The 27,567-nt window shown below is 44.7% G+C and overlaps 1 protein-coding gene across 1 annotated transcript in view; it reads right to left on the bottom strand.

Annotated features, from left to right (window-relative positions):
• The window catches only part of CACHD1 (cache domain containing 1), a 209,003-nt gene extending 193,192 nt beyond the window's left edge, over positions 1-15,811 (bottom strand). Inside the window, exon 1 of the mRNA XM_042997471.1 lies at positions 15,566-15,811. Coding sequence (XP_042853405.1) covers positions 15,566-15,811 — 246 coding nt within the window. The remainder of the gene's footprint in view (positions 1-15,565) is intronic.
• Positions 15,812-27,567: the final 11,756 nt, after the last annotated feature.

Here is a 27,567-nt window from a genome sequence, read left to right as displayed (position 1 = left end):
TCTGTGTTTGGACTGTGGTGATAGTTGCAGGGCTGTTTATCAAAATTCATAGAACTCTACACCAAAAAGATTATATTTTCACACCCATTAGGATGACTATTTTACAAAAAAATAAGTAAGTCTTGGCAAGGATATAGAGAAATTAGAATTCTTGTGCATTGCTGGTAAGAATATAAAAACGTCAGCTACTATGGAAACTAATAGGACCATAAATAGAGGGGGCGCCTCAGCGGGGGGTCACTTGGTTAGGCATCAGACTCTTGATTTCAGTTCTGGTCATGGTCTCACCATTCAGGAGATCGAGCCCTGCGTCGGTTTCCATGCTGACAGCAGGAAGCCTGCTTGGGATTCTCACTCTCTCTGCTCTTCCCCTAGTCATGCACACACATGCTCACTCTCTATCAAAATAAATAAATAAAACTTAAAATATTAAACAGAAGTATCCTATGATCCAGCCATTCCACTTCTAGGTATATACTCAAAAGAACTGAAAGCAGGGACTCATTTGTACACCCATGTTTACAGAAGCATGATTTACAGCAGCCAAAAGGTAGAAATAACCCAAGGGTCCACTGGTGGATTAATGGACAAAATGTAGCATATACATACAATGGATAACCATTCAACCTTAAAAAGGATGCAAACTGTGATTCATGCTATAACATGGGTGAACCTGGAAGACATTATAGTAAATAAAGCCACTCACAAAAGGACAAATATTGTATGATTCCACCACTTACATGAGGTATCTAGAGCAGTCAAATTCATAGAGAAAGAAATTAATAGTGGTAGTGAGGGGGCAGGGGAGAGAGGAAAGGAGTTGTTAAATGGGTTAGAGTTTCAGCCAGGGTAGATGGAAAAAGTTCTGGAGACTGATGACGGTCGGTAATAGTCACACAACAATGAAAGTACTTAATGCCCAGAACCAAACAATTAAAAATGGTTCAAATAGGAAATTTAATGTTATGTATGCTTTACCACATTTTTAAAAACAACATGAGAAAATACTTGATGTATCTGAAAGATCTGGTTGTAAAATGTCAAAGCCACACATTAAAAAACAATTATTACTAGGGTGCCTGGGTGGCTCAGTTGGTTAAGTGTCCGACTCTAGATTTCAGTTCAGGTCATGATCTCACAGTTTGTGAGTTCAAAGCCCCACAATGGGCTCTGCACCAGCAGTGTGGAGCCTGCTTGAGATTCTCTCTCTCTCTCCCTCTCTCCCTCTCTCTCTCTCTCTCTCTCTCTCTCTCTCTGTCCCTTTCCAGCTCACTTTTTCCTCTGAGTAAATACACTTTTTATTTGTTTTAATGTTTATTTCTGGGCAAGAGAGAGAAAGAGAGCACAAGCAGGGCAGGGGTAGACAGGGAGGGGTACAGAGAATCTGAAGCAGTTTCCAGGCTCTGAGCTGTCAGCACAGAGCCTGACACAGAGCTTGAACTCCTGAACCATGAGATAATGACCTGAGCTGAAGCTGACACTTCAACTTAGCCACCCAGGTGCCCCTAAATACACTTTCTGAAAGAAATGATCATTACTGTTTGCAGGGAGAAAAGAAAACGATTACATTTTCCATATGTAACTAAACGGTAATGCAATTGGGGGTTAAAGTACATCTGCATCATTAATACGGTATTTCATTACTGTATTCAGAGTGGACTCTAAAGTTATTTGTTTTGGCCAAAAATATAGGAAGCATGCGTATTTTTTTAAATTATAAAGGACAACGAATTGACATTTAAATTTTTCTCCATGATGTATCTGGATAAAGCTGCCGTCTCCCTTCTCTCTCCTCTCCCTAAGTTGGAAAAAACAGATGGCCAACCACAGATTTTCCCATTTGCAGACCTCTACATATCCAGGGTCTTTTACCCTGCAACCCCACCCTTCCAATAGGTCCTTATCAGGAAAGCCATGACCAAAGAGTCAGTGGGAAACAACTACACTTGCGTTAATGAGGAATAAGAACCCAAATTATTCACTTGTATCACCCTTCTGCAAGCATGCTAAGTAGGCCCCTAGCTTGATTTCTTTCTTCAAGTAAGCCAAAGTCCTGTCTCTCAAGACCTAGATGTAGGCTCCTCCCTCCATTGGGATGCAAGTCTCCTCTACCCCCCTACCTTCCCACAACTGCATCAACCCCTCCTTTGATTCTCATTCTCCCTTCTGCAGCTCCCAACTCCTCCCCTGATTGGCTCCTTTTGCAAGCCTCCGATTGACTCTCCCTCCTTTCTACTTGCCCTCCTCAGATTCTTTCCCATACCACCCAGCCCAGTTGTCATTCCCACTCACCCTTGTCCAGTAAGTATTTATTGAGTGATTCTAAGTACCAAGCACCGTTCCACATGAAAACAGAAGTGAACGATACAAAAAGCTACATGTGGGAGGTTAGGTTACAATAAAGTAAACAAAGTTAGGAGACAGAGTGAGACGCAAGGCAGGGTACTGTTAAAGGTGACCAAGGAGAGCTTCCTGCTATTCCCAGGCAGAGGGAACAGGAACAGCAAGCTTAAAGGCTCTGGGGCAGGTGTGTGCTTGGAGGGCTGGAGGAACCTTGTTATGTGTGTGGGGGGAGGGTGGGAGCTCGGTGGGGTGAGGGAAGACCACAAAGATACCAGGGACTAAGTCACATCTGGCTATGAAGGCCACTATAATTGGGGTTTTAGGCGGAGTCAGACAGGAACCTTTAGAGGGTCTAAAGCAGAGAAGGAATATTCTAACTTTTTCCCCCCAAAAGATTTTCAGAAGACCTCCCTGGTAATTTTTGGAATAGCCCATGTTTTCTTCTAATGCTATTCAAAATTTTATAGTTTGTATTTACTTACATGATCATTTCCTTAATGTCTATTTCCCCTAGTAGGTGGTATACTCCATGAGAGTAGGGCTTGTGTGTCTTTTTTAGATCACAAACTGACATCCAAGCATAGTACCTGGCATATAATACATGCTCAATAAAAAGTTGTTAAGCGAATTAATAAACTCTAGCCTCTAGGATAAAGTAGCTCTAAGTACATAATCCACAAGTACGCATATTTTTCTATATACTCCTATATTCAATGTATTCTCCACTTTCTTTCACATGAAGAAATTACACATCAGAATCAATCCATACTTAGAGTCCTAAAGTGCTTGATACTCGCTAGACACTTTCACTAATCTCAAACATTTTGAGCCTTTAGAAAGTAAAGGCTCAAGACATTTCACTGTAAGCCTTAAGTAATGAAATTGACACATGAAACATAGTAGCTAAACATGAGAATGTTATGAAGTGTGTTTAAAGCTGGCTACTGAATTTCTGTAGTCCAGACATTTTTTGAGTCCTCACCATGTGCCAGAGACAGTGCTAACTCATACAAGGACTATACAGATGAATAGATCTGGGTGTTTTTTTATGGGAGTTCATGCTCTAATACTCACACCTGTACAAAGCTTTACTGCTTGCAATTCTTGCCCACATTTATTACCTCAATATACATGTATGCAAAAAAAAAATGTCCAGGCTTCCTTGATGGTCATAAATTTACACGATCTCCAGGGATCTTAACCCATAACAAATATGACTGACTGGTTCACAATCAGCACAAAGTCTGGTCGCCTGTCACATGTCCCCTACCTCCTGCCCCAAGACTACAGAGGGGCAAATATCCCCATTTCACTGGGGGGGGGGGGGGGCGGTCAATGAAATCAACTCTGGATCCAAGAGCCAAGATTGCCAAAAACTTCAATTCTCCAGGCTTTCTTCAAAACCACCCAGGGCAGCAAAAACCCAGTGACACTCCCCTAGTGATAAAAGAGGATAAGAAGCAAAGAGCAAAAAATGGTCTGTCTCCCACAGTGGCCAGGGGTAGAACTCATTCAGGGGGGACACTATCCAAGCAGAACACAGCACATACCCCCACCTCAGTACCTCCTACTTCTGGGCTGCCAAGAGAGGCCTTGGCTTTGGAGAAAGCCAGTCCAATAAAAGTGGGTGAAATTAGGACAAAAGGAGTTCAGTATCCTGGCAGGAGTGCAGGGAGCAATCCAAATGGACAAAAACATCCCATACAGTTTCACTCGAGTTAGCAAATAATCGAAGACAGACAAGAAAGCCAACAAAACTTTCTCTAGCTCTTATTTCCTAGGGAAGAATGTGATGATCACAGAAAAACTTTTATGAATATTTAAATACACTCACATATTCAACCAGTAAGGCAATATATCCTCAAATCACTTATAAATATTATAACCGTTTTAGTAGAGAGGTGATGGACTTCAAAATTTCTTCTTCAAATTATCTTTTCAGGGATAGACACAGCACAGTTATCGTCAAGGCTTTATGGCATCCCTGTGATTTTTTTTTTCCCCTGTATAGAATCCTCACTTTATTTTCAAGATACGTGAAAATACGGAGACTATTTTAAGTTGGTTAACTATTTCATACATGGAGTCAGGACAGACTGAAGGACCTGTACTTCACTGTATTTACGGATCATTCATTTCCAGCCATTCCTCTTTTAAATTGAAGAGAAAGAAAAGAAGTTGGCCACATCCTAGACTCAGTTTGTCTTGTTTCCTTAACATACGCCTTATCAGCTCTGCCACAGCTGAAGTGATTCCAAATTGCCTTATGACACACTTGGATTTTCTCCCACTAATAATTCCTTCTTCCTGCCCATGACTGGCAGGCTTCTTCCACACTGCAGTAATGTGGGACAGCTAATTATCTACCAATCCACCTTGCTATTCCGCACTTGGCAACTTTTATCTGCACAGGACAGCTGCACTCGCCACGTTTGAAGTAAAATGTCAGTCTCTGCTAACGCAACAAGACTTACATCACTAATGATGTCTCTACACTTTGAAGACACAACTCAAAGCCTAATTAAAAATTCAGATTCATTCTCACTGGCTTGCCGATTTTCACTGCCCTTCCACCAGGGCCTCAAAGTATTTTCTTTTTTAGTACTCCACACAAAAATAAAACTTAAAAAATATCCAAGGGGGAATCAAGGGGGAGGGTGGAAGTGCTATAGTCTTGGGCTTGCACAGAGTCTTTAAAATAACTGTTATGGTTGGAAGAGAATCAAGACGTTATCACACACAACAGATAACAATTTACCCACTGGCTTCTCCTCTACAATTACAATAAAACACACTATTTCCAGGGAAATATGGACCATACGTTGCTTTACAGTGGATCCACTCTGGTATTTAGGGATTGGAATTTTTCTAACTGTAAATTAACTCAGAAATCATTTGACTGTAAATCTGGAGAGGAAAACTCCTTTTGAACTCAGAACAAAGTGGGGAACGTGGGGGAGGGAGCTTCATACTCCTAATGACTAGGGAGATACAAGTTCTGGAGGTCCAAAATAGAATTCTGCCTGAAAATTACAGGTGGAATTTCCTTCTGTAGCCTTTACATAAACAAAAAACGAAGGGTTCTTCCCTTAAAGTTTGGTTTCCTTTTTATGCTTTATCTTTCTAATAAAAAGATTGGTGGTGGTACAGTTCACAATTATAAATAACTGACCATTTAAATTGGCTCTTAAAAAAACTAACAATATTATAGTAAGTCTCAGAATCTTTAGGTTTCATCTGTGGCTCACTGACTTCTAGGTATTTTAATAACAGCTTAACAACAAACAAAAAAAACAAAAACCCAGTCAGCTGTCAAAGTAGACTATCAACTTTACCTTCTCATCCATAAAGGAAAAAAACAAAACAAAACAAAACAAAACTAAGCCAAACCTTCTTTTCCCCAAAGAATATAAATATCTTTAAATTTCTTTTATATTTTAAGGCAAAGTCTCTTGGAAAAATGGAGCCCCCACAGGACAGTATTGTGCAAAGTGTCAAAAAAACAAGAGTCCTAAGACCAGCACTTGAGTTTTTTGTTTGGTTTTTATTTATTTATTTTTGAGAGAGAGAGAGAGAGAGAGAGAGAGAGAGAGAGAGCGTGCGTGCGCGCGCACAAACAGGGGAGGGGCAGAGAGAGAGGGAGACACAGAATACGAAGCAGGCTCCAGGCTCTGAGCTGTCAGCACAGAGCCCAATGCGGGGCTCGAACCCACAAACCATGGGATCGTGACCTGAGCTGAAGTCGGATGCTTAACCAACTGAGCCACCCAGGCGCCCCCAGCACTTGAGTTTTAAGTCTACCACTTACTCCTGGGTCTGATCTCCAGAGAGCCACTTCTCCCACTGGGCCTCAGTTTCTCATCTGTAAAAGAAGGGATGTAGAGGTGATGCTCTCTCTGGTCCTTCCCAGTCCTCTTGGCGCCCAGTGATCTGAGGAGTTGAAAGGTCAGGGAGAAAAGGTATGCCAAGGGCAGGCCTTCTGAGCCTGGATTTGTACAACCCCTGAGGGCAGACCACAAGACCACAGTGGAAAGCCAGACAGCCTGCCTTCCAGCCAGAAGCAGGGAGACCACAAAGCAGGCTGTCCCTGAACCAGACTCAGGGAGGCAGAACCTAGCTATGGAGCAGGCCTCGGCAGCTGGTGTCTAAATCCGAAGTCACTTCAGCTGAGTTTTCTAGATAGCAAGCTTTCTCCAGGTTCCTAGTTCTTTTCCCCTAGAGACTCCAAATATAGGAGACTCAGGCACAAGCAGCAAGTTCCCAACTCAACTGCCCACCATGTTGAAACAAAGGGGAGAACCTATTTAAGAAAGTAAGCATGCATGGTGTATATATATACACATTGGAGTATTACTCGGCAATCAAAAAGAATGAAACGTTGCCATTTGCAACTATGTGGATGGAACTGGAGGGTATTATGCTAAGTGAAATTAGCCAGTCAGAGAAAGACAAATATCATATGACTTCACTCATATGAGGACTTTAAGAGACAAAACAGAGGAACATAAGGGAAGGGAAACAAAAATAATATAAAAACAGGAAGGGGGACAAAACAGACTCATAAATATGGAGAACAAGCTGAGGGTTACTGGAGGGGTTGTGGGAGGAGGGATGGGCTAAATGGGTAAAGGGCACTAAGGAATCTACTCCTGAAATCATTGTTGTACTATATGCTAACTAATTTGGATGTAAATTAAAAACAAAACAAAACAAAACAAAAACGTAAGCATGCAGACAGAGAGACTCTACTGGCCACATGGTTTGAGTCTTAATCTAGCACTGCCCAAAGACTGCCCAGACTGTTCAATTGCTTAAGGCAGTAGCACCTTTCTTGTTCAGCCAATGTAACTGGGTGTTATCTGCCATATAAAAAGTCTTGACTGACATGAAGGATCCAAGGATCCCACAACCTGGCCTCTACTTCTCTGACCTCTTCCTGCACCCTTCCTTCCCTCTGGCTTTCCTAACTCCAAACCTTAGTGCCAGCTTTCCATTCCTCAAAAGGTGCCATCACAAAAGAGCCTTCTGAAAACTCCACTCTTTGACTAACCAACTCATTCATTCCACCTTTTCTGGGAAGCCTTCCAGAATCCCTGTCCACCCCCAAATACATTAACATCCCTGACATCCTTTCCCCAAGCATCTGGAAACCCCTTTCTCACTCACTGGATCAGAAATTAACTGATGGAGAGCTCAGACGTAACCCAGTACCTGACACCAAACATTCAATAACTACTTAGTTATAACAGAGTTCACCTCCCAAAGCAATCCAATTTAGAACTTTTCTATCAGAAAGTTTTCCTTCCTTTTATTCGGAAAGTGGTTTCCCTATAACCTTTATATAAAGCACTGATTTTTACCTCCTGGAGCCCACTGAGTAATTTTAATCCAGGACTGCAAATCGGTGGCCTCTGGCCTAATCCAGCCCATAGACATGTTTCGTTTGGCCCACACAGTTTTTGTGTTTGTTTTGCTTACATCTGAATTAGTTGCCCACACTTTTAAGAATCTTGAGTTTCATCTGAAAACCAGATATCCACCCTCTCCTGAAAAGCAGTCATGTGGCAACACTGGACCCACACTACTACTGCCACTCGGGCAACAACTGGAGGAGAGTACTACCCTTCAGTTGACAAGGGCCAACACCATTCTCCATTCTCCACCCCAGGTGTGATCTAGATCCCATACTCCAACGTTTCTTTCTATCCTGTCTTGACCCATAGAAACCAGTTTAGTCTCAGATGAACATAAGGGAAGGGAAGCAAAAATAATATAAAAACAGGGAGGGGGACAAAACAGAAGAGACTCATAAATATGGAGAACAAACTGAGGGTTCCTGGAGGGGTTGTGGGAGGGGGGGATGGGCTAAATGGGTAAGGGGCATTAAGGAATCTACTCCTGAAATCATTGTTGCACTATATGCTAACTAATTTGGATGTAAACTAAAAAAGAAGGGAGAAGAGAAGAGAAAAGAGAAAAAAGAGAGAAGGGACAGGGGAGAGGGGAGAGGGGAGAGGGGAGAGGGGAGAGGGGAGAGGGGAGAGGGGAGAGGGGAGAGGGGAGAGGGGAGAGGGGAGAGGGGAGAGGGGAGAGAAAAAAGAGAAGAGAAGAGAAGAGAAGAGAAGAGAAGAGAAGAGAAGAGAAAAGAAGCGAAAAGAAGCGAAAAGAAGAGAAAAGAGAAGAGAAGAGAGAAGAGAAAAGGAAGAGAAAAGGAAGAGAAAAGGAAGAGAAAAGGAAGAGAAAAGGAAGAGAAAAGGAAGAGGAGAGGAGAGGAGAGAAAAAAGAAACAAACTGGTTTAGTCTCCCTGAAAAGACAGGAGCTTTCAGACAGAAAGCACTGGGTGTTCTTTGCCTCTCCTACACTCTCCCAGTCTCCAATTCTGCACCGAGACACCCAGTGAATATTTACAGACAGGCTCTTCAGAAGACAAATATGTATATAGTCCACCTTTTCCTCTTCAACTTTCCCCTCTCTCTCACTTACAGCTTATCTTGCCTGTCCCTTTCTCACTCTGGCCTCCTCTGGAATGGGGAGAGAACAGGAGTAAGGAGAAGATGTGGTCCATAATCCATCAGTCAAATACATATGCATAGACAATATACAGAGGCCACAAAGAAAGCAAGGATCCTCACAGCCTTGTGCAGAAAGCCAGACAGGAAAAACGGGGGCCAAACAGCTTGTGTAAGAAAGGGGGGGGGGAAGGTCCCAGAGGAGTCCCCTCACCCCAAAAGAAGCTTGCACAGGACTTCCAGAAGACTATAGAGGTTGCCAGGGAAAGATACAGGCTATTTATAAAGAGCTAGGGGGACACAGCAATGGTTTTGGTCAAAAACTCAGGCATGTCACCATAAAATAAGTTTATACCCTCCAAATAGTTGTCTTTATTTGTAGATTATAAGCTCAATATACTAGTATACCATTATGCACATTACAAAACATTTTAAAATATAGAAATTAAGGATGCAATTTAAAATATTATGGATGAAATTAGGGGATATTTGGACTTTGCTTCAAAATATTCTCCAGTTATTTTGGCACAGGCAGAGATAAAAGTGGCCTGACCAGGAGCTGCTGTTTAAGCTGGTGTAAACCAGTGAAGGGTACACATGAGTATTGTTATACTATTTTTTTTCCCCTCCAAATCTTTGTAATGAAAAATTTTAAAGTCAATATTGATGGGACATCTGGGTGGCTCATTTGGTTAAGCGTTCGACTTCGGCTTGGGTCATGATCTCGCGGTTCAGGAGTTCAAGTTCTGTGTGGGGCTCCTCACTGACCGTGCAGAGCCTGCTTGGGATTCTGTGTCTGCCGGTCTCTCTCCCTGCTTGCTCTCTCTCTCTCAAAATAAATAAATGTTAAAAAGAAAAGTAAACATTGACTATTATCGACAGGGTTAATATTTTCTCCTTAAACCCCAAAGGATGGTTTTGCACCATATCCCTAGGTCTGTGCACCCCACTTCAGTAAACCCCGGAACAAAGGACTGACCACACTGAAATCTGCAGGTTCTAAAGATTTGATTTTTATTTCATTCAGGCTTCAGGAGCTGTTCACTGCCTTCTAGGTTCCGTGCCCTGGCACTAAAAAGATCGTCCCATACTTCTGCTTACTGACTACTGCTACATTGGACCTTGTGCTAGACACTTATCTTTTAAAATCTATTCCCCTTCATTAACACGGTCAAGCCCGAAAGACCCTAACGTTCAGAGCAATTTTAACAATATGCGGGAAGTTAACAGTTAATAACTTAGCTGTGTCAAAATTGTTGCCTCTGTTGTCCCTTCCTATTTTGAATTTCAGTATTCTTACACCCGGTCCAAGGAGTTCCAAAGTAAATCCCACTGCACATAATACCCAACTTCCAGAGTTCTTCCAGGTTCCTGTCTGCTCATCCACTTAAGCTCAAGGAAGGAACTCCTCAAGCAGCAACCAGAAATAGCACCAGGTTACAAAGTGTGAAACCATCTCCTTCCCCTCCCCCAGACACCTCCAGACTCCAGCAGGACTGGCAGAAAAAACAGAAGCACAGGTGCCAATGCCAACTAAGACAGGTATTAGTGGAGAGGAAGTGGAGGGAGTATGAAGCACAACAGGGAGAGTCCACCAGAAGTCATTCAACATGCTTTTCTTTGGCTCACTCTTACCAAGTTCAACTGAGAGTTATCCATCAATGGGCAATTTTCTTCTGCTCCAAATACTTTATTTCAGAAGACAGCAAGGCAGCAATTTTTCCCACTAGGACTTACATTGTATACAGGGTACAGAATAAAATCACATTTTTTTGCAAATATGGGGGAGGGGGAATCACCCCTAACACATTCGATATTGCTTCAGTACACAAATTATCCTAAAACATGCCATTCCTAGTATGCTAGATCTGATTTAGGAGAAAATACAAACCTTACCTAAACCTAACTGCAAATCAGCATGCACTTACGACAGAGCCACCAAGATGTTGGTGTGCATAACCACAAAAGCCCCACAGTGATGGCCATGGAGAGAAGACTTGAGGCCATGTGAAGAAGTACAAGAGTCACAGCCACATCCCTACCAAGGGCTTGAAGATATACTATTTTGTCCAGTGCCACCAAAGGGGATTAGAAATGTTCAATGAACTACTGATTTGGTCAGACTTTGGGTTTGAGGCTGCTGCTGCTTCCAGGATTGACCTGTGTTCCCAGTTCACTGAAAACACGGAGGAAGGAGTAACCAACTTCCAGGACAGACCTCCCCACATGGGCTTGGGCAGCCCTCCTTACCCTCCCATAATGCCCTGCTCCGGGTTCCACCACCACACCACCCACTGCATTCTACTGCTGCTTGCCAGCCCCCTGGGTTATACCTCTTTTTGTACCTGTTTCCATCAAAAGTTCAGAGCTTAAGGCCACAGACCAGGCTTTATTCACCTTGTATTCAGGCCAAATCTAACCAAAGCCCTTGGCCACAAAGAAGCACCCCCCTGCCCAACCCTTGCTGAATGTATGCAAAATGAACAATGAACTTCCAAGGCTGTTCTGGTGCATACAAAGGAGGCCTCCCCTCTCACTTTCAGCAGCAGCCACTCATTTACAACTTTGCTCTGGATTTGCAGCCAGCACCTCATCCCAGTTGAGCCCTTCAGTTCCTCAAGTCACATCTTTCCTGGCTGCTGCTCTTGCCTGACCTGGAGCTGAAGCTCTCGCTTGGGCTTCTGGTACTTCTTCTGCCTCTACTGGAAGGACCCTCCCCAGCCCCCTTCCAGGCCCCAAACAGCAGCTGTCTGACCAACCTGCTGGTGTGTCTGCCAAGTTCACAGTGACTATGCCCAGCCCGGCAGAGCTGTGTTAGAGCTAACATCAAGGCGGGCACACTGGCCATGTGCCAGGCCCTTGCTGTTAAAGAGCCTGTATTGTCATATAATGTTAAATGGGCCTTATAAGTGCTTGGTGAAATGGCTGCCAGACCCAGATATGCCTTCTAACAGGCAGACATGGTTATTTAAGCCATTTTACCTGTGCAATCTTCCCTCCTCTTCCGGATTATAAACTTGAGGGGCTATGCTGGAATACCTCCTTGTAAATCCCCTCAACACCTAGCAAAGGGTTCTGTGCACAGTAAGCTTTTCAATTACTATTTTTCCATTTAAGAACCACCATATCTACCAACATTTCCCCAGCCATAGCTTCACATTAACAAGTGCCTTCACATATACTATTTTCATCAAGTCCACAGAGCCAACCTCCAGGAAGAACCAGCACCCTCCAACTTGCAAATAAAGATCACTCAACCTGTAAGTGGCAGGGCTGGAACCCAGGTCTCCAAACACTCAATGTCAAAGTTCTTTCCACTCCACAAGGCTGCTTGATATTAAATAAATAAACAAACAAACCAAAACCAAAACAAACCAAAAAATAAACTTCTTGCACAAATGAAATAGGCAGAAACAAGTCTTCTGGCCACAGCTACTCTCTGCTCCCCACCTCTCAATGTTGTTGAAGGTTTCACTCTACCAGACCCCTGAGGAGACCATGATTAGATTTTTGACTTTTACGCATGAAGTAGGAGGTCGGCTGCCAGGTGGGGGAGGGGGGCAATATTCAGTGGCAGCTTTCCCAGGGCACTGGCAAAATTCATTGGTGCAAATCATTTAAAGATTTTTTTTTTAATTTTGTTACTAAAAACAAAGGACAAAAAAGAAAAAAAAAACTACGAGGAGGCAGCCTCCATGAGAAAACCTTTGCAAGAAAATCTTTAGGAGAGCTTTTCACACCGTCTTGATTTCCAAGCACAGAAAACAAAACCTGTGCATGGGAAACGACAGTGCTGCAGGAAGGCCTGGTTTTTGTTTTTGTGAAATTAGCCCTTGCAACCTTCTGTGTGCCGCATGTGCTGCCATTTGAAATGCTGCAACAGGCAAATTGTCTTTGGAGAATTTCTGCAGCAGAAAGGATTTAGAAGTCTGAAAATGGGCTTTTTACGTATAAACTGACGTACACAAACTTTCTCATCAATAAGGTGCTCTCCTGAAAGCAGTGCTCTGCACAGAGCTCAAAATGCCAAGGTCAAATGAAGAGTCCATCCTTAACAGAGGGGGAATCTTTTTTTTCCTCTCAAAGAGACAGAACCTTTCCCTCAACCCCCTCACATCTGCATATGGAAGTCTGACCTTGCTCACCCTAACACCCACAAGGCTACCTACATCTGAATGGCAGGATAACTCTACAGCTATAAAATCCAATATTCCATAAGGGAGGACTATATAATCTGCACTTTAAATAACTAAACCCACATCATTTCAGACCCATTGAACAAATCCCAGAGGTTTGCAGAGGAAAATAGGAGACTCGAAAGCTTTGTACTAAGGGCCAAAAATCTAGCCTGCCTTAGATTTTATTTTACAAGTATCCCCACCCCCCAAAAGCTGGCAGTGTAACAAAATTAAGAAGAGACTCTTTCCCCAATTTTCCCAGATGGAGGCAAGTGGCAGATCAATGTACAGCTCAAGGAGAGGAATTTAAATACAGTATGTGCTTCTCCTTTCAAAAAAGGAGAGAAGCCACTTCACATTTTGCCAGACAAAACCCTGTCCCCAGGAGGCCAGTTTCCACAATGAGATTGCAAAGGTGCTAGAAAGAGGCCAGTTGGGAGGAGATACAGGGCCATTTGGGCACAAACCCCCCACAGATCAGAGCTTTTTTTCCAAAGTGTCTCCTTTTCAACAGGGAAGCCTTTTAAAAACTACATTTGCTTTGGATCCCTACCTGAATGACAATGTGTTGGGATCCGATTTCACCTTTTGTCAAGGATCGGGTGAGAAACAGTAAAACTGCTGTCAGCATCTTAGAAAAAGCCAAGTCCTTAGCTTATATGGGGAAGGGGGTGGGGAAGAAACTTAAGATCTCTAGCCCAGCCCTTGTGATGGGGTGAAGGTGATAAATGCCTACTAATCTTACCAACACAGCCCAAAACTGCAACATCTTAAATGTCTCTATGCAAAAACACAATAGTTTGTGCTCTGAATTGAAACATTCACCACTGGTGGGGGGGGGGGGCGGGAATCCTAGTTCCTTCCTAACATTTTAGTTCCATTTCCTCTAAAAGTCACTTCACTTCTAAGAACTCTGTCAACAACCATCAGAAATAAGAAAACGCATGCGGAAAAAGTATAACGGAATCTGAACCTGAAAGATCTGCACAGAAAGGACAACTAAATGATGTATCTTAAAAGCTTGTCTATTGTTAAGCAAATGAGGAAATACCCGACTCTATTGCACTTCATGGCCGGGTGTCTGCAAATAAATACAGAATTACCTTTCAAGCAAACCACCCACTTCTCAATCTCATCTAAAAAACCAAACCAAAACAACAAAATCCCAGCGTCTTTCCACTACAGTGTTAAAGGTCTGCGGGAGTGGCTGTAGGAAAACTATCATCCAGGGTGAAGACTTGGGGTTGGAAGGAGGCGTGGTAGGGCAGAAGATTTTCGGGAGGGGGTGGGGTGGGGGAGACGTCGGTAACCTGAATCCCAAAGTGACTCAAAACACCTCCCCACGGTGGGAGGTGGAAGGGTGGTCACAGTAGAATAGAAATCAGAAACCTATTCCAAGATCACATTCCTGGAAACTTCGCTCTTTCGAAAACCACATTTATCACCATTATTGCTAGAATGCATAAGGGAATGAGGTTATTTTACGGAAGAATGTTATAGCAAAGGTTTCAGACTCTTAATGTCACCTCAACCTCTCCTAACTGACTGGGCCTTTCTGACCAAGAAGATAAAATAATGGCAGGGTAGAATCTCCAGGTGGTTGCTGTTTAGCAATTTTTACTACTGTTATCAGGAACACCTTCGGGATTCCTTATACGCCGCCGGCAATCCTTCCATAAGCCCCTTCCTCCCCTGAGGAGGACCAACACGGTAAACAATCTAGAGAAATGGGAACCTTATTCACGGTTTCCCCGTTTTTCTCCCCTAAAAAGGCATACACAAAACAAAAATACAGTGGACGGTGCGCTAAAGGACAACAGCAACAGCGGAAAGCAATAAAAAAGTCCCCCACGCCCGACCAGAGTCGGGAATCTACAAGGCCAGCCCCTCCCCCAATGCACCCTGGCGGGGAAAGCGAGCGCAGAGTCCACTCCTCCCGCCCCTCTCCGCCGGGACCCAGGTGGCCCAGGAGCAGCTGGGCACGCTGTGGTGGTGCCTTCCTTTCCGGCGCCCATCCGTGCGCCTCGGTCTGGGGGACACAGGGAGGTGGTCAAGGGGGTGGGGTAGGGGAGGAAAATCGTCCGAGCCAGGCGGGGCCGTCTGCCCCGGGATGGGTACACAAAGAGCAAAGGGGAGTTTGCAGGGGTGGCGGGGTGAAAACAAGACTGCGGGGGAAACTACGTGCAAATTAGGAAAGGAGATTCGAGGGAACCGCAGATTCCTTGCTAAGATAAAGGAGCTGCGGGGGGGGGGGGTTAAGGGGGGTAAAGAGGGTTCCGCGCAAGGGGCAGGAGCCTCTGCGGAGGAGAAAGGGAGAGTACCTGTGTGCATGGAAGAGTTGGTGTGTAGTCGGAGAGGGAGGGGGTCTGTGCAGAGGGCAGAGCTGTCTCGAGGAAAAGGGGCTCCGTATATGCCAGAGAGGTCTGCCTGGCCAGTGGGACCTGTACTGGGGAACGGGACCGGGCTCTGCGCATAGGAGAGGGGCAGGATGCCTGGCAAGTTCGGGGGGGGGGCGCGCAAAAGGGGCCACTTACCTGCATGGTGACGACCCCCAGTTCCTCGGCCGCCAGCCTCCGCATCTGGCTCGCCAGCACTTGCGCTTCGTCCAGGATGGAGAAGTCGGCGTCGGCCACGGCGCCCAGCAGCCAGCACGCGCCCAGGCAGAGCAGCCAGAGGGGCGGCCGCCGCGCCCCGGCCCCGGTCGGGCCGGACGAGTCCCGGCAGCGGCGGGCCAGGGCGGCCGCCCCCGCCGTCTCCTCCTCCTCCGGCTCGCGGGCCATGCTGCCTCCCCCCACTCCCCGCCGACGGGCTCAAGGCGCCGAGAAGCGGGGAGGGAGCAACGGGAGGTGCGCCCAGGGCCCGCTCGGAGCACCCCGCAAAACTTTCTTGCCCTTCTTCAGGCGCCTCTGCGCGCCGCGGCGGCGGCGGCGACTCCCAAACTTAGGGGGCGCCCGGCTACAGCGCGGGAGCGCGGGCGGCCACCATCGCCGGGCTCCGGCGGCGGGCGGGAGAGGAAGCGGCCGCCCGTTCGCTCCCAGGGACCCCGGCGCCGGCGCGGCCCCCGCGGCGCGGCGGGCGTCTCGGAGGGTGGCGGCGCTCGCACCGGGGGCGCGGGCCGCGGGGCTGACAGTCGGAGCCGCGGAGCTTTCGCTTCTCCCAAGTCGCGGCGAGGCGGAGGCGGCGAGGGCGGGCGGGCGGCGGCACCGGCAGAGGAGGAGCGGCGCCCGGCTGCGAGGCTGCAGCAGCCACCCTAACGAGGAGGGAGAGAGGAAGGTTTAAAAAAAAAAGAAAGAAAGAAAAAAAAAACGGAGGGGGGACTGAGTGAGAGAAAGAAAGAAAGCGGCGGGGGGAAAGGGAGGTGTCTGGTGCCACCACGCTGCACTCCGGCTCCGTGCACTTCCCGGCGCGGCCGCCGCCGCGGCTGCGGTGATTTATGGAAGGAGGGAGAGAGGCGGGGAAATTCCCCCAGTCGCCCCTCCTCTTTTCCCCTCGCTCCCGCCTCGGAGTCGGCCCCCCCAGGCGCTGGGGGCTGGAGAGCAGGCTCTCTTTTCGGGTTCTAACCCTGCCGGGATTGGGGTCACTAGGACCTTCTCGTGGCCGGCGACAGCGACCCACCCCAGCTCTCCCCGCCTCCAACGCGACGGACCCCGGGATCCCACCCTTTCTAGGTTCCACCCATCCAATGTCCCTTTAAGTTCTGGGAGGCAGGCTTTCTGCCTGGCAGAGTTTGGGGGAGGAGGGGACCGCCGTTTGTGCGTCCACTGCTTCTCTTCGGTGTTATTAATAACAATAGCACTCGTAGGATCAACAGGTTTCTTTCATTAACCAGCTACTGTGTGCCCAGCACTGTGCTCTGGGACTTGTGTACATTATTATCCTTTAATCCCACCACATCCCTATGAGGTACGTATCTTTATCCTAAATTTGTAGGTAACAGACTGAGGCCTAGGTAGAATAAATTTTCGAAGGTCACCCGGGGGACAAGAGGCAGATCCGGAATTTAAGGCCCTTGCTCTTAAATGTGACATAGTTCTGTCTCTGTTTGGAAATGAACCATCTGATCCCATCAAAAGCAAAACAAAACCCACAAAACTACTGAACGGGAGTTCTCTCCACACATCTGCCAAGCATGGGGAGGCAAGGTTAACCTTCCTCTTTATTCCTGGCTTAGGGTCTCTGAGAAATCACCTGCTGGAAGCACCTCGAACAAGTGGATGGCTGGGGTGGGGGAGGGGTATGGTAAGGCCGCCCTTCGTCCTTCCAAGTGTTGTGAGGTTGCTACTCTAGGTTCCTAGAGAACAGAGCCATGCCCCAGAAGGTGAAGGGCCTTGCCTAGGGGTACCTAGCAGGGGTGGTAGTAGGACTGTGACCTGTACTTAGTGCTCTCTGGACTTTATAGTAAAACCTTCTGTTGTACTTCTTTGACTACACTGTGTTAAACACGCACCTCTTATAAGCTTTCCTTGGCCCAATTCCTCCTTGTGATTATTTCTCTGTTCTGAATTTCCCGATCAGTGTTGTCTCCTATACTATATGTTTTCATTTTGTGACATTCTGCACTCTATGTCCCCTTGAGACAGGCACATCAGACTCTTGCTGCTTCATCATACCTGTGATGTTTGTTGTATGTAACTCGCACAGGCTACAATGAAGGGAAGTTTGTTGAGGGTAGAGGCCAATCCACCTCCCCATCATCCACACGTAGCTCAGTACCAAGCCCAAAGTAGGTGCTGTAAAAATGAGGCTTTAATTAACGATGGGATAAAAAAAAAAATCTACCTGTTGTCTTCCATCCCCAGAGTTGGACTGACATTTGGCAGAGAGATGATCCTATAACTTCTTTTTAATTATATATTATTTCACATGACAGTGAAACAAAACATTTTAGCCCACTTGGTAAACAGAAGAGAAAAAAACAAAAATAATGGCAGCTAGCATTATTAATGTTTTGTACTGGATTCTTCAAGATTACCGTCATCAAAGTTGTCACACATCTTTAAGCCATCCTTCTGAAACTCCTTCAAAATGGCTTTTCTTTCCTTGCCCATCCTTTGTATATTGGTATTTCCTGGGTCCTGTTTCTTGAAATTCTAATCATATGTCCCCCCCTTTTTACTCTAAGGTTCTTCTTGAGGAGTCTCATGTATACTCATGCCTTCAATTATCTCCAAGACATCAGAATTTTGCAAACTTCTAAACAAAGCTTAATCTCTTTTCTGAGCTGGATTTCCATTTTCCCAACTGTTCACTAACTTTTCTAACAGCTATACCTAACTAAAACTCATTACTGATTTCTGTCATTCTCCATCTAAATCTGCATCTGATTGCATACTTGGGTGGATGTCACCTGCTCTGTGAGTTAGGCCTCTTACTCCCTACCTCCGCTGTAGCTCCCTGCACATGTCTGCTGTCCCCCCAACCCCGCTTTCCATCTGTATTACTGCATTATGACCACAGTCTCCTCCCCAGTCTCCGTGCAGTCCTTCTTACATCCCATCATTCTGTTCTCCAGGCTGAAACCAAAGTCATCTTTCTAAAAGTCAAATCTGAACTTGTCACTGTAACCTAATCATTTCTGTTGCCCCATCACAGAGAAATAAAGTTAACGCAATAAGCATGGCTCTTTGTGCTCTGGTATGTCTTTCTATGCTTATTGAAGCCACTCTGCTCCCTTCCCCCCAACATATGCCTCACCTCTTCTAGAAAACACCTTTGCTAGCAGTCTTGAAAGACTTCCCCTTCTTTCCACCTGGCAAGCCCTTATTCAACTGAGATGTCACCTCTGTGAAGCCTTCTCTCACCCCCAACAGAATTTATTGCTCCTTCTGTCCTGCTCCAAAGCTCTCTCCTGAAATGTCCTCCCACATTTAACAAGCAGCATCGTGATTATCCATTTGAAAGTCTTGTTTTCTCCATCCTAATGTTTCTCATTAGGTCCATGGCCACCTGTAGCCTTGGGGCACTCTTAAACTGTGAATCCTGTGCTCCACCCCAGGTCTACCGATACTGAAGCAGAATTAGGGGAGGGGGCTGTGTCCTGCAGTAAGCATTTTACAGACACCCCCCCACCACCACCAAATGAGTCTTAGGAACTGTTTGCTGTTAGACTGCAAACAGAGCTCCCCAGGATGGTAAGTTATTCATCCTGGAGCTCTAGCATTTAGCCCAGTGTCTACACCCAAGGGATGTTTTTTTAAGTTTATTTATTTATTTTGAGACAGCAGGGAAGATGCAGAGAGAGGGAGAGAGAGAGAATCCCAAGCAAGCTATGCATTGTCAGTGAGGAGCCCAATGCAGGGCTCGAACTCACAAACCTTAAGATCATGACCTGATCTGAAATCAAGAATCAGAAATTTAACTGACTGAGCCACCCAGGACCCCTCCCCCCCCCCCAAGAGATTCTTAACACTCAGAAAGCATCACGTGATATATTCTACATTGCCAATGGGGAAAAGTCTCAGAGAAATAAAGTCATTTGCCTAGGGTACTACAACTTTAAATAGTGGTACCAGTATGCAAACCTGGGTCTTTAAACACCAAATAGCAAGCTCTGAGGTACTAGTCTGGTGTCAGAGAGAATTTCACACATGTACACTTGTACGTGATAAACCAGTGAAAGGTTTTTTCCTGATAAACTACTAATCCTTAATGTCCCCAGCCCATATAAGTGAAATTGCCCCACCATTGACCCCTGCACAGCATTAGTTGACTGTCTTGGGGGGGGGGGGAGGGGGGAGTAGGGGAGGGCGACTGATTGGACCAGGGTAGGTATGTGACATGAAGATAGCCAATGTATCACATGGCAAGGCATGACAAAAAGATTAGCTGGGTCAAACAAAGTTTTACTCTCAAAAATTTTAGGAAATACTAAGAGGAAAAAGCAGTTAAAACTAAAAGGACATAGGAGTCATAGAAGCCTTGAGTTCCATAATACATATTGCAGGGAAATATATAGCCATATATACATACAGAACCATCTGTGTGTGTGTGTGTGTGTGTGTGTGTGTGTGTGTGTAAGCGCACAACCATATAGCATGATAGCTAACAGCATGGGTCTTGGAATCAGAAAACCTGGGTTCAGATCCCAATGATAATACTTGCTAGTTTAGCTGTGTCATATCTGTAAAGCTTAACTTCTTTAAGCCTCAGTTTCTTCATTTGTACGATACAAACAATAGTACCCCAAGTTTTCGTGAAAGGACACTTACCTAGCACCTAGTACTACCTACTAGTACTACCTTAGTACTTCACCCAATAAATAGTGGATACGATTTTGCATACTGAAGCTAGGAAGGAGCAAACATCACAAATGAGTTAATGAAGCCAACCAGAGAGAAAAGAGAGTGGAGTACATAGAACACATGCCTTGTGAGAGACATCACCAAGAGCTAGAACTTTCTGGTTCCAATTCCAGTCCACATGTTCTATTAATAAGAGACTCCTTTTTCCTCCCCTTTGTCTTCTTTTTTAAATTTTATTTATTTACTTTTGAGAGAGAGACTGAGAGAGAGTGAGCATGCCCACTCGTGCAAGCAGGGGAGGCGCAGACAGAGGGGGGGAATCCCAAGAAGGGTCTGCACTGTCGCTTTCTCCCTCTCTCTGTTCCTCCCCCACTCATGTGTGCATGTGCTCTCTTGCTCTCTCAAAATAAATAAACTTAAAGGATACACTTAAAAAAAATCGGATGCTTAACGAGCTGAGTCACCCAGGCACTCCACCTCCCCTTTGTCTTGATGTAACTCTGAAGATCAAGTTCAATCATCTATATAGTGAAGACACTACTGACTGTGTGGCTATTTGAACTAAAAATGTGATGAAAAGAGTGGCCAGTGGGCCACAGCTGTCCCTAGAAGACCGTAGACCACCATGAAACTTGCCTGACAGTTTTACCTTCTCCCCAGAGCCCCCCTGTACTCTTTGCTTTTCACCAAGTTGGATACCTGTTCATTACCTGTTTCCTTCCCGGAAGTTCCAGCACTTAACATGTGACCTTCCAATCGCTCATTTGTAAGTCTGTATTCTTCATCTTAATGTTTCTCAAAGTGTGGTCTACAACCACCTAAAGCAGAATCATCTGTCAGGACTGTGTTGGCTTCATTCACGCCACAGAGTCTAGCATGAGTCCAGACCCAGAGTAGAAACCCAAATGATGTTGAAACAAAGAATTGGGGAAAGATTTTAAGGAAAATCCATGAATCATTAACTCTCTTCAAAGAGGGGCACAAACCATTTTGTTCTTTGCTGAAAAAGAACAGACCAAGACTCCTCACCAAACTTGCTGCTCTTTCACACTTGGGGAGGTACAAAGCCACTTCAGTGATAGACCAGCTCATGGTGCTCATTGGCCAAGATTCTCACCACAGAAAAACTCCATGTCAAACTGCTTTGAGGAACTCTTGGTCACATTTCCAAAACTGTGGCATGGAGTTTCTAAGCCACCACAATTCCCCTTTGCATGCTCTAAAGTGGAAACAAAACCCAACATAGCAATAAATTCTCAACCTAATGCTGCTGGCACTCCTCCCACTCAAAACAATAATTGGCTGCAAACAGCATTGAACCTGTGAACTCAGGGGGCTCAGGAGAATAGGATAGGTAACTCCCAAGCGCAGATTCCAGCACTTGCTCATTAACGTCTACGGGACTTCAGATCTCGGCAAGTGTACTTTACTGTTAAATGAATGGGAATGGCTAATGGTCTAGGCAGAATCCTGGAATACAGAGCCTCCCTGTTTTTTTTCATATTCTTCCACTAATTTTAAAAATCGTCAGATTACCCATTCCTCTTCAAAGGAGGAGCTAGCTGGCAAAGTAGAATCACAGTAATAGATTTAAGTTTCCGAAAACCTACCCTGGGTGGGGGACTATATATGGCACAATGTATTTCTTGAACTCTTAGAATGTTTATGTTTTTTCAACTTCAGCATCAAAACAGAGAAGACAAGATTATTATTATGATTTCACACACAGGGAAACTGAGACTCAGAAAGTTTAAGTTGCCCAAGGTTATAGGCTAGTAAGCAGCAGAGCTGGGATAGAAACCCAGCTTGACACCAAATTCAATTCTTTTGCCTCTCTATCATGTGCCTTTCTCTGAATGAGAAAATAAAATAAAATAAGAAAGGAAATAATACCTGGCATTCAAAGATCCCTGCCAAGGAAACATTCTTATTCCAAAGGACAACTATTTTTTCCTATTAACTTCAGCAAACATTGATTGAGCATTTGCTAGGTCCTGGCAGTTTTACTAGGGATACAAAGATGAGTAAGATTGGCTGTCCTTTCCCCAAGTTACTGGGGAAGTCAGAGAATTTTAAGACAGATAATATCACATCCAGCAAGTGACTCAGGACCTTTCCACTTGCTGTTCCCTGTGTCTTACATGCTTTTCTTCCACATATCTGCATTTCACTGTCAAGAACTGTGAAGAGGCTGAGACTTTAACCTATTTGCAGGCCAACACGTCGGCCAAGGCCAACCGTAATCGCAAGGATGCTGGCGGAAGACAAAAGACTTTGTTACTCAGCAACAGCCAGTAGCTGGAGGGTCAGCATTTGTGCCAGTTCTCCAAGCCTCAGTTCCCTGGAGACATGGAGAGGGCCAGGTGGCACCTGCACCCTTCAGGTGGCATTGAAGAGGAGGGACCCCAAGCTTAGATAACCCAAATCTTATTTATAAGGAAATGCAAACAGAGCTGCCCTTTGCCCCAGAGGGAGATATCTCTTAATGTATTGGACAGAAGGAAAACTTTCCCTCTGCTTCAAAGAGAGACATGATCTCTACCTGACAAAGCTGTTCACTAAACAAACATCATTGAAAATACAACAGAATAATAGGGCACTTAGTATCTTGCTCACAAAGCATGCAAAAGGCAAGAAACCCATGAAGAATTGTCTCCTCAAATCACCTTTATCTAGTCTAGATTCAAATATGAAGGGAGGCCTACCCTCACCCTTCCATTTAGGACTGTAACCCCTATATCCCTCCTTCCAGGAACTCCCTATACCTTACCTCTCTATTGCATTTACGCCCTCTAACATCATGTATGTTTGCTTACTTTCTGTGTCTACTGTCAGCTCCATGAAGGTGATGATCTTTTTTTTTTTTTTTTGTCAACATATCCTCAGTATCTGAAATAATAGCTGGCACATAATAAGTACTCAAGAAACAGCTACTGAATTAATAAATGGAATATGTAATACTCTAGAGAAGGAGGTTATATATCAGGTACAATGGAAAAGGCACTTAATCTAACCTGGAAGGAATTCAGAGAAGGCTCCCTATAGGAGATGTTGCCTAAGGAGTATCACCAAGGATAGGTACACGTTACTCAGGACAAAAGAAAGCATCCCTGGAAGAGAGATAACCATTTAAAAATGTACAAAGACCAGGGCGCCTGGGTGGCCAGTTGGTTAAGTGTACAACTTCGGCTCAGGTCATGATCTCACAGTTCATGGGTTTGAGCCCTACATCAGGCTCTGTGTTGACAGCTCAGAGCCTGGAGCCTGCTTTGGATTCTGTGTCTCCCTCTCTCTCTGCCCCTCCCCTGCTTGTGCTCTGTCTTTCTGTGTCTCTCAAAAATAAACAAATGTTAAAAAGATTTTTTAAAAAATGTAAAAAGACCAGGGGTGCCTGGGTGGCTCAGTCAGTTGAGCATCCGACTTTGGCTCAGGTCATCACCTGACAGTTTGTGAGTTCGAGCCCCACATCAGGCTCTGTGCTAAGAGCTCAGAGCCTGGAGCCTGCTTCAGATTCTGTTTCCTTCTCTTTGCCCCTCCCCCGCTCACACTCTGTCTCTCTCTCTCTCTCTCTAAAAAATAAACATTAAAAAATAAATAAAATAAAAATGTACAACACCAAAACAAAATATAAGAAAAAAAGGAACATAGAAGTTGGGGGTTTCTTTTTTTTTTTTTTTTTTTTTTTAAGTAGGCTTCATGCCCAATGAGGAGCCCAATGCTGAGCTTAAACTCAGGATCCTGATATCAAAACCTGAGCTTAGATAAGACTCAGAGGCTTAAATGACTGAGCAACCCAGGCACCCCTAGAAGTTAGGGATTTCTATAGCATAGCAGCAAGTGGGAAGGGGCAGCAGACAACGCTGTTGGCAAAGACACAGGCCTTGATCCTTGGCCAAGGATTTGGACTTTCTCCTGTGAAGAATGAGGAATCACAAAAAATTTTTAAGTAGAGGAATCACATTTTAGGAAGATTACACTGGAGTCGTGTGGAGGATGGATTTAAAGCAGGGACACTTTACTCAGATTCATTGAACTAAGTAGCAACTGAAAAGTACCTAATATCTCTAATGAGGATGTTGAAATTTCTTAAGGAAAAGTGTGATCAAGGTTTTTAGTTTAAAAAACGAGAAGGGGTTGGGGCACCTGGGTGGCTCAGTGGGTTGAGCATCCGACTTCGGCTCAGGTCATGATCTCACAGCTCGTGAGTTCGAGCCCTGCGTTGGGCTCTGTGCTGACAGCCCAGAGCCTGGAGCCTGCTTCTGCTTCTGTGTCTCCCTCTCTCTCTGCCCCTAACCCACTCACATTCTGTCTCTGTCTCTCTCAAAAATAAATAAACATTAAAAAAAAAAAAAACAACAAGAAGGGGCACCTGGGTGACTCGGTTGGTTAAGTATCCAACTCTTGGTTTTGGCTCAGGTCATGAGCTCACGGTTTGTGAGATTAAGCCCCTCAGGCATGGAGCCTGCTTGGGATTCTCGATCCCTTTCTCTGCCCCTCTCCTGCCTGTGCACTCTCTGTCTCTCAAAATAAATAAATATTTTTTAATTTAAAAAAATTTTAAAAAGACAAAAAAATAAAGAATATCCAGAGCCTTGGAGCACCTAGGTGGCTCAGTCAGTTAAGCGTCTGACTCTTGGTTTCAGCTCAGGCCAAGATCTTGTGGTTCATGAGATTGAGCCCCACATCAGGCTCTGCACTGTCAGTGCATATCCTGCTTAGGATTCCCTCTCCCTCTCTCTCTGCCCCTCCATCACTCATGCTCTCTTTCTCTCAAAATAAATAAATAATTGGAAAAAAAAGAATATCTAGAGCTTTAACAAGATCCCTAATGGCTTTTTATAAGCATAATAGTAATAATATAAACTCAGGTAGTCTTAGAAAACAAGTAAGAGTTGATTCTTAGCCAGTCACTTCTGTGTGCTGAAATTGGATGACTCCATGGGCATGGTGACACTTTGATTGGACATAATAAGCAATTAGTTCTTTCCATCTTACCAAAAGTCTAACATTTTTCTAAAACCTATTTAAGAGTAATAGAATTATGTATAAACCAAATCAAAATAACTATAAGGCAAGCATCTTCTATATGCAAGGGACTGTGCTGCTGCTGAGTTTATACTCTGGCTAGGGAGCCAAGACTTGGAAATATACAAAGTGAAATAACAATGAGAGATTTAAACTCCAGATCAAGGCTACAGTAGAAGAAATGAATTGCACAAACAATAGGTTGCTTAGTGAAGCAATGACTATATATGGAGATGATATTAATAGCTGAAACTCTTTGTGTGCTTACAAGGTTCTAAGCATGGTGCTGTGTTTTAAATGGAATTATCTCATTTAATCCCTAAAGCTATAAGACAAAATAACAAGAACTAACATTTGAGCTCTCACTAGGTTCCAGGCACTGTCGCCTTTTCAATGGTTTATTTTATTTCGTTCTTATACCCTATTTAGTAGGTATAATCATCCCTGTATTACAGATTAGGAAACTGAGGTTTACCAAGATTGAGTTTCTTGCCAAAGGTTTCACAAGTATTACATGATGTCGTCATTAATTAAATCCAGGCCATCAGTCCTCATTACAGTGCTCACCTGCTTTGTTAATAACAGGTGAGTATTATTATCCAATCCGTTTCACAGTGGAGGAAACTAATGCTCAGAAAAGTACAGCCATGAACACATGTCTTCATGAAAGCCAAAACATGGGAACTTAACCATAAAACATCTTGAATGATCAGAAGTGTGAGTGGCAGAGATTTCATATTTTATCAACGTCATCCAGCTGACTTGCACTTGAACGACTCTATAAGCAACCTAGTGGTAAATGGGGCAAACCAGATTCTGATTTTTAAAATCTTTATCGTTCACTCACACCAGGCACTTCAGTATCTTTCAGAGAGAAGGGATGTGACGGGTATGCTTCATACCCTTATGAGTTTTTACAGCTTGGTGGCAAACACAGATACTGAACTAGCAACTGCAAGAACAAGTAACTGCAAGCGAGGAATTTTACAAAAGGCAGACACTTTCAGATCAGTGCTCCTTTTGGACTGATGTTCTCACAAATTCTCCAGAATTTTAGGATTCCTACTGCAGTGGATGTGTGTGCTAAGCATTGTAACGTCACCCTCTAGCCCCAGGAGTCAGGAATAGGGGAAGGAAAGGAAAGTGCCTATTTGTACGTTATCCCCCCCTCAAATGCCCAAAAGGGCCCTCGCTAGCACTGTACTCAAAACTTGTAATGGAAACCTCTAAGAAAAGCTTGAAGACCTCTCTTTCACCTGCCACTGGTCACTCCAGTGTCTCCTGGTCCATGTGAGTCCACTCTTGATCCCAGATTCTCACCTTCAGTGTCTCAGGGTTTGATAAGTTGTGTTGGACCCACTACTTCAGTATGCCACCTCAGTCACATTTGGATCATTCACTCTCTGGCACTAGGGCATCTTAAAGTTGGGTATCCTTGCCCTCAGCTCACAGCACTGACCAGGCAGACCTGCTTCCTGCCTGACCTTAAGGGAGAGGATCACACATGTACACCTGTGGGTGTCAAGGTTGAAATGAGAAAGTCATCCTTGAAGCCTTCTTTTAATCTAGTTAAATCATTTCCTTCCCCCAATATGTGTTTATCAATGATCCCACATGAACTTCATTCAGGATGACGTGGAAATTCTTAGCACACAAGGACTTGCATGATCAGGATCTAGACATAGCTTCCTGCTCCCCCACTCCCAACGCACACCTATACACCCGCCAAAACAAGCCACTTGTATCTGACTATAGTTCCTCACTGTTCTCCTCTTCTCGGCCTTTGCTCTTTTCATTTCATCTGCTTGGAATATCTTTCTTCACCAGTCCAACTGGCTAAGGGATTCTTATTTTTAGAAATTCAGTTGGAATCCCCTCCCCGTAGGAAACCTTTCTTGATCATTCTGCCCTCTACCCTAGGTGGAGGGAGATGTCTCTTTCCCTTGTTCCCCACCCAGCCTGTTGTAGTGATCGCCTTTGCATCACAACTGTTAGCTCTTGAAGGTCTTTCTCAGAGGGTGGTCACTTACTTGAGGGTGAAAGCAACTTGCCTTTAGCCTTTTAATTTCTTATTTCTGAGCAGCAAATGGCATATAGTGGGGACTTACTAAACATTTATTGAATTAATGAATACTCGGATTAACCACTTTCTACTTTGCCTTCTTACTGATTTGGAGAATATGAAGTGTTTGCAGAAATATCACATGCTTATAGTGACCAGGCAGGTAACATAAATGCACTAACTGGCCACGTGGGACACATTTCCTATC

Source organism: Panthera tigris, chromosome C1 (assembly GCF_018350195.1).
Source record: "Panthera tigris isolate Pti1 chromosome C1, P.tigris_Pti1_mat1.1, whole genome shotgun sequence".
Classification (NCBI taxonomy): domain Eukaryota; kingdom Metazoa; phylum Chordata; class Mammalia; order Carnivora; family Felidae; genus Panthera; species Panthera tigris.
Note: the sequence above shows the minus strand (reverse complement) of the source record. Positions and strands in the feature narration are given on the sequence as shown.